Genomic DNA, 7,447 nt, shown 5'->3' on the forward strand with positions numbered 1-7,447 from the left:
CCTGTGTGTGAGTGTGTGTGCCTGTGTGTGAGTGTGTGTGCCTGTGTACCCGGGTGTGTGCCTGTGTGTACCTGTGTGTGCCCGTGTGTGAGTGTGTGTGCCTGTGTACCCATCTGCCACTGAGCCGCAGCTCCAGGGCCTTTTATTCCATTTTTGGATTTTCTTTTAATTACTTCTTACACCTGGGCTTGGCTGAGTTAGTGACTCCCCTCAGGGCGCCCTCCCTTACACTGGCCAGGCCCCCTGGGTGAACCCACAAAGCACAGAAGCCCACACCCGCCCTGATGGTCTCCACGGCACAGAGCACAGAAAGTAAACATCTCTTTACCTTCCTTGGGCTCGCCCGGACAGCAAATAGAATGAAAATATTGAAATGACTTCATTTGTGCAGACTTTTACTCCCTCTACTACTTCACTGCTTCCCAAGTCCCTTCCTCAGGGTGTCGCTTGCCAGAATTCACCTTGAGGGGCGTGAACAGAGCTGACCTGTGCACCTGGGATCGCTACACTGTCCTCCCAGCCGGGACTGCGCCGTCAGCCCTCACCTGACGCCTCGCTCTTTAACAACTTCATGTCTGGGTGCACGGGGCGCTACTGTGCACAAGGGTGACAAAACACAGATTTGTTTGCACCACTCAGACATTTACATGTATGTTCATGTATGAAGTAAGTGTTCGCTGTTGTCTGTCACCTAAGTGGATGAGGAAAGTGTAGTCAAAGCCTCAGTGGGAGACAGGGGCACCCAGAGGAGAGTCTATGGTATTGAGGAATGTCAACTACCAAAACAGAACTTATGCTACAGAGAAAATACTCCGCAGGCGAGAAGACAGATCCACTCCCCACTATTAACCCAGGAGGCAGAGACGCGTGTCACCTCCTCATCCAATCACTGAAAACCCGACCTGAACAACGACAGCAGCTCCTGTCACCAACAAGGAAGGGAGACAGAGACAGAGAGAGAAAGAAAGAGAGAGAGAGAGAGAGAGAGAGAGAGAGAGAGAGAGGGAAGGAGGGAGAGAGGAAGGAAGGAAGAAAGAAAGGGAGGGAGGGAGGGAGGAAAGAACAATCTCTCTGCCTTCTCCTGGAACGCTGGCTTTCTCTGCTTTCGAGCTTGTCGCTCCATGACGGCGCCCTAGCCTTAGGCTGCCAACCTGTAGAATGGCACCGCAGCACGCTCTCCGCTTGGGCTCCACCTCCAGCAGGCAGTGTCCTGGGTACTCAGCCCTTGCCCCACAGATCTGGGGACTTGTTAGCCCCTAGAACCACACAAGTCAATCCCTGGGAACCTGGAGTCCTATGTCACCCCTCAGCCAATGACAAGTGTGTGCCGGCGGCATGGGCGTCATCTCTGTTTGCCTAATACTCACTATGGCACACCAACTGCCTAGGCTCGTCTCCACGGTGCAGCACGGTGACCGTGTTCGGACACCGTCACCCACACGCACATCCTCGGGCTGCCACCCTTTCCCTGTGAGGCGTCCTGTCCAGGACCTGCCCGTCTTTCTCTTTCCATCACAACACGACCCAGGCCACTTCCCTCCTGTTTCCTCTCCGGGGTATCTGTCCTCTAGGTCAAAAGAGCAGGAGAGTGAGAGAAGCCACGTTTCTGAGGAAGTGAGGGCTGAGGCCTTCCCCACCCCGGCCATGCTCATCCTGTCCACTGTCCATATTAGGATAAAAGTGACACTCAAGAACAAAGTTCGAAACCACAGGTGGGCTCAGTGCCCACGAAAGGTCAAAGTGTGTGTAAAACTATCTCTGACAAGAAAGTATTCTGTACAATTTTCTTCTGAAAAGTTATATCCCATACTATTTAAATCTACCTTAAAATTATTCATATTATTCAATGAAATTTTTCCTTTAAGAATCTTAGAAAAGAGTCCATGGTTGAGGCATATGTCGTCTTGATTCTTGTATTCATTCCTCAGTGTAGCTATAAAGAGTTCTTTGGAGGAAATTCTATTTAGATTACACTAAATTCTAGGGGCTCTCAGCATTTCTAAGGCTAAAAATCAAAGGCCGACAGCAAGACTGTAATTGCTTTTTAATAGTTCTCATAGAAGTGACCTTTCTTATCAGCTCAAAATTCTAGACCCGAGAGAAAGATCAAAGTGATGCATTTCCCATTTTAAATGTCACCTTTGCAATATCTCCTACAGCTTTAGCTACCCAGGAGAGAAAATTTAAAATACCTGAAATTCTTTCAATTGACTCTTGGGCCTGATCACATGTAAAGATTATTTAACCTCGGCTACTTCAGGGGCTTAAAGTGGATTATGTCATAGCCAGCTCGGCAAGGCAAAGTAATGAGACTCTTTCTGAAAAGCAAAGTCCTGTTTCCACAGTCGTGTGGGAGGAACACGCCCCACATTCTATTCGGCTACATCAGCTAAGGTGCAAAGCGGGAATAAAGGGCTGCTCTGTGTGAAAGGATTAAACAAATCACATGAGTTAATGAAAGCTAAAATATCCAGCAAAACTTTAAATGCCATTTGTTCAAGAATAAATTGCCCGAAGGCAGTAACTAACGTGAGGCAGAGGCGGGCAGTCCTCAGAATAAGTGGCCTGACCCTCCAATTCTGGATGGTGGTGGAGAGAACCACAAAGAAGGCAAGAGCTCTCTAGAACCTGCATCAGGTGGAGGCCATGGTGACAAAGCCGGAGGACGAGAATTCCTGCCTGAAACAGGCTACCTTCTCCAGGGCTCAGCCGTAGTTCTTGCTCTGTAAGGCTCTCCTCTCAGAACTACTAACAGCTAACTATCAACACTGACGTAAAACATAGTACTTTTAGATCAATTACTAGTTTATAACAATTAGTAGGTCTAAGTTTTAACTTATGACTTTTAAAAATTGAATAAGCCAGAGCCTTCAAATTCAAGCTAGTGAGGGAAGAGAGTAAAACACTCTGTATACTCAAAATTCTTTGGTCCTGTGGGTGAAGCAAATCCTAGTGCTAGGGGTGGAATTTTACATGAGAAGCGTCTGAGTTGAAGGACAAACTGCTTCTTCTCGCTGGAACCCTGCCTCTGACTGCAGGTTCTATAAGGTGACAAGTGGGCCTTGGGGATTTCCTTGAATGATGGTTTTAAAGCCCAAGTACATACAGAAAGCAGGGAAACACCTGTGTTCAGGAAATGCTCTGTTTTGCCCTTTACTGTCCCTAATGATGCCACCTAAGCTGGCATCAAAGGAAAAGACAGGCTGAGGCTCTGACTGGGTGGGAGAAGCAGTGCTTGACGGCTTGGGTTTGAGCCCTGCACTGCAGAAGCTGGGCCTGGCGGCACCTGTCTATGACCCCAGCGCTAAGAAGTTCATCCTCAGCTACAGAGGGAGGTCACGGCCAGCCTGGGAGACAGAGACCACCTCAGAAAGCAAACAAAACAAGAAAACCTTACGGGGTCAAGGACGGGGAATGATGGAGGGAGCAGCGAGGCCCTCGTGGTACTCACCGGATTGGGTTGGGAGGTGGGGGCGGCAGAGGGGGCGGCGGAGGAGGTGGGGGCGGCACCGAATTCTCTGACTGGTTCACTCGCTTCTGGAGTTCATCCACTGTACAGGGGAAGTGGACAGAGAGCTGAGAGCAACCACACAAAGCTCACTGCGCGCTGTTCATGCAAGCAACAGACACCAGCCCTCTCAGGCCAGGACAGGGTGCAGACATTTCCAGGGAACCCTGTCATCTGGCCCATCCCAGCTTCATCTGGTAAAGCACCCGACCACTGTTTCCCTGAGCAGACAGCAAGGGCCAGGGCCTGCAGAGTAAGACTTGAACGGGCTGAGGGCCTCTGGCTACAGCAGAGGTCACGTCCCTGGACTTCAAAAGTGCTCCTTTTAAAGACGAAGCTTGTGAAACACTTCAGCAGTGGCATCTTCCCTCTTGTAACTTAATTCCCCTCAAACCTGGCAAATGCTAGAATTTCAACCACACTCATTTCCTAGATGCCGGTTTCGTATGAACTTTTCACTCTGGGGGAATGTCATTTACTCACTCATGTTCCCGAGAGACAGGCAGCAGCACTGTCAAAGGACCCGTGAGCCAGCTGCAGCCCAGCACGCTTCCCCACTCCACGGCTCAAACGTAAGCTTGTGGCAGGGGCTGGAGGTGTGGCAGGGGCTGGTGTGTCAGAGGAGGAGCCCTGCACTGCAGCACTTACCCAGCGGGCACAAAGCCAGACCTAACCCTGGGGCCACACCACGAAGGAATGAAGCACACACCACGGCCTGGCGCCTGAGGTCCCGAATGCTGTCAGGTCACTCTGCTCAGCACGCTTATGCTTTCTCCATCGGTCCTTAGACAGGCAGTGTGGGATAGCAGCTACACTCTCGCTGCCAAGCCCTAATCCATACCTGTGCGTCTGTCTCTCCAAAAGGGTCTAGGATCTTCCAAGACAGGGGCATGGGTGTGCGTGAGTGTGGTGTGTGTGTGTCAGTTTGTGTGTATGTGGTGTAGGGCAATGGTCAACATCAAGACCATTTGACATAGTAATATCCATCCTAGGCCGGGCCCACACCTTCTGGGACCACGTGCGAGGACAGGGAAGAAGGAAGCTTTGGCTTTTTGCCTGTCTGCCTCACTCTCACTGGCCAGCCCCTCTACCCTGGTGCTGGGCACTGTCCCTGGTGTCAGAACACTTCTCCGAGTCTCTCACAAAGCCTGAAGACCGGCAGCTCAGCAGGAACCCCACTCCAGCAACAGACTAGGACAGCCAAGACCCAAGTGACAGACCGGGCCGCGCGGGCTGAACTAACACGACCCAAGGCCTGAGGTTCCCACTTAACACGTGTGTTCACTGTCAGGCCTGGCCTGGAAGGTAATATTCCATGTGTGTGACTAAACCTCGGAGATGAAGGGCACAAGCACCAGAGACGAGGGGTTCGTTTTAATAGGAAAAGAGGGAAGAGTGGAATTCTTTCTGGAGACCGAGTAGAGCCGAGGGCTCAACCAACTTTGTCCCCTCCCAGGCCAGGATGGGGCAGCCCGGTCCCCCGGCCTGGTTCTCACAGGGGCTGAGGGGGGCTGCGGTGTTCGTGACTCAGTGACACCCTCGGTGACACCCTCGGTGACAGGGCGTCTCTGCCAGGCCAGGATAGCTGGGAAAGCTGTGGACTGGGGACACTGCTCAGCCCGTGTGACACTCAGGAGCCCGGGGGCCTGCACCTGGCTCCCCAGAGCCCCTGAAAGGAGCGGCTGTGGCGGTGCTCACTGCAACCCCAGCGCTGGGAAAGTGTGTGATCGCGGCTGCCCTGGTCACAGGCCGAGCTGCTGCTGAGCCTCAGACACTAGGAAGAGGTTCCCTGTCCCCTTTTACCAGGCCACAGTAGAGGACAATGCAGCCACTTCTGATGAGAACTGATAGACTAAGATCAGAAGGAAGGAGAGGAGAACCTCCCCTATCAGTGGACTTGGGGAGGGGCATGCATGCAGAAAGGGGGGGAGGGTGGGACCAGGAGGGGAGGAGGGAGGGGCTTATGGGGGGATACAAAGTGAATAAAGTGTAATTAATAAAAAAATTAAAAAACAACAACAACAACAAACAACAGACAAGGTAGCAGGTAGCGGGCGCCATGGCCTGGGGACGACGGGCCCCCACAGACGCCCGGGGAGGCTTCCCAGCGCCCAAATGGTAACTCCCACTTCCGCTGGCCTCCACAGGCACAAGGTGCAAGCAAGGTGCTTAGGCACACGCAGGAAAAACACGCACACACACAAAATAAAAGTAAGTCTTTAAAAAGAGAAACCACGGTGGAGAGTTCCTGAAGTGGACCTCTAGCGTGCACACACACACACACACACACACACACACCCCTCTGCACTGTTTCTCCCGTGGCTTTCCGTCGTGGGCAGAGCAGCCTTACCCGAGTGCTTCAGGTTCCGAGCCCTCTCCTCTGCGCTCTGGCAGCGCTGCTCCAGCTCACGTTTGTCCTCCTCCAGGAGTGCCAGCTGCTGCCTCAGGTGGTGCATCTCCTTGTGCAAGGCCTCGCTCTCCAGCTGCTCCTCCAGCTCCTTGACCTGGGGAGTTACACACGTGAGTGGCTGACGGCCTGCCTGTCAGTGACTGTCAGGAGGGTGAGCGTTTCTCCTGAACTCTTTTTCGAGCAGAAAGATTGCAGTGTGCAGAACCTCACAGGAGCTCTGGGTGTGCCCGTGCCAGAAGCCACCAACAGCCGCCTCATTTTGCTGAGCCGCTGGCTACAAGCTAGAAGCACTGACATTTCAGAGAGTGAGCACAGATTCAGCAGCATCCTAAACTCTCCTCAGCACACACACGTGTTCGTTCTTTCTGAAAAGGTGATTCCTGCATGTGGGAGCAGAAAGAGACATTCTTCACCTTTGGTCTCGGGGAGCAGAGGCCTCCAGTCCGTGTGCCGACGCTTCCCACTGACGAAGCAGACACCTGGCCTGACCTCACAGCTAAGTGTGAACAGAAGTTAGAACTGGAGAGGATTGTGCACCAGAGCCTGTGCTCAAGATGTTGAAGGAAAGGCAGTCGCAGCGGAGGCCTGGTGTGAACTGTGCACACCGACAGCCTGGTGTGAGGACCTCCAGAAACCGACATCAGCCTGGTGTGAGGACATCAGCCTGCTGTGAGGATCTGTGCACACTGACAGCCCGGTGTGCGCTTACCTTCTGCTGATGCTGGATCCTCTCCTCCTCCAGCTGTTGGCTGAGGGTCGCATTCTCGTGCAAGGCTTTCCCCAGCTGCTGGTCCGGCGTGGCGCTCTGCAGCAGGAGCTGGCTTTGTCTCTTCAGCTTGTTCTGTTCAATGAACATCTGCGAAAGTGAAGCGCAGAGGGTGAACACCTGAGCAGCCCTGCGCCTACCGTGCTCGTGAGCGGCAGCGCGTGCAGCTCCAGAGACACCGAGGGAGCACAGGAGAGGCATGCGCTCCCGGAGCCCCTGGGCGGGACTCGGCTCCCCATCCCATGTGCTCCCATGCCTCCTTTGTCATGCCACTGCTGTGCGCACACCAGCCGCCAATGTCCTCCTGCTGCTCTAAAGTGCACTCACACTTAGGGCGGCAAGGGTGCATCGGTGATGTTCCCTGTGCCAGGCACTTTCTGGCCTAACTTTCACCCAGCTTCTACGCACTGACTAGGACGCCTTCACTAACCACTGTGCTGCCTGGGCGATGCACTCCACACCCAGACAGCACTGCCAGACACAACCGTGACTCACATTTTCCCACGACCAAGCATGGGGTTCAGAGAGAAAGTGATTTCCCCAAAGACGGGTAAGTGTCAAGACCGGCGCTCACACTCAGGGCATGCCTCCTGCCCACCTGGCTCACACCCTCCACTCCCCCAGTGAGGAGCCAGTTCATGAGCCGAGTGCAAAGCCTGGAAGGAGGCAGTTGTAAGTTAAGGTCCATTGAGGTGCTTATGATGGGGGAGGAAGAGGACACACACAGCAAACACAGTCACACACACACACACACACACACACA

The 7,447-nt window shown here is 53.3% G+C and overlaps 1 protein-coding gene across 3 annotated transcripts in view; it reads right to left on the reverse strand.

Moving 5' to 3' along the window:
* Positions 1 to 7,447, reverse strand: part of Shtn1 (shootin 1) — a 73,141-nt gene that overhangs the window by 26,676 nt on the left and 39,018 nt on the right. For all 3 annotated transcript variants that reach the window (XM_055591727.1, XM_055591728.1, XM_055591726.1), the window contains exons 9-11: positions 6,628 to 6,774; positions 5,859 to 6,012; positions 3,452 to 3,551 (exon numbers count right to left, since the gene is read on the reverse strand). In XM_055591727.1, the coding sequence (XP_055447702.1) occupies positions 3,452 to 3,551; positions 5,859 to 6,012; positions 6,628 to 6,774 (401 nt within the window). The remainder of the gene's footprint in view (positions 1 to 3,451; positions 3,552 to 5,858; positions 6,013 to 6,627; positions 6,775 to 7,447) is intronic.

Source organism: Psammomys obesus, unplaced genomic scaffold (assembly GCF_907164565.1).
Source record: "Psammomys obesus unplaced genomic scaffold, mPsaObe1.curated_primary_1811, whole genome shotgun sequence".
NCBI classification, from domain to species: Eukaryota; Metazoa; Chordata; class Mammalia; order Rodentia; family Muridae; genus Psammomys; species Psammomys obesus.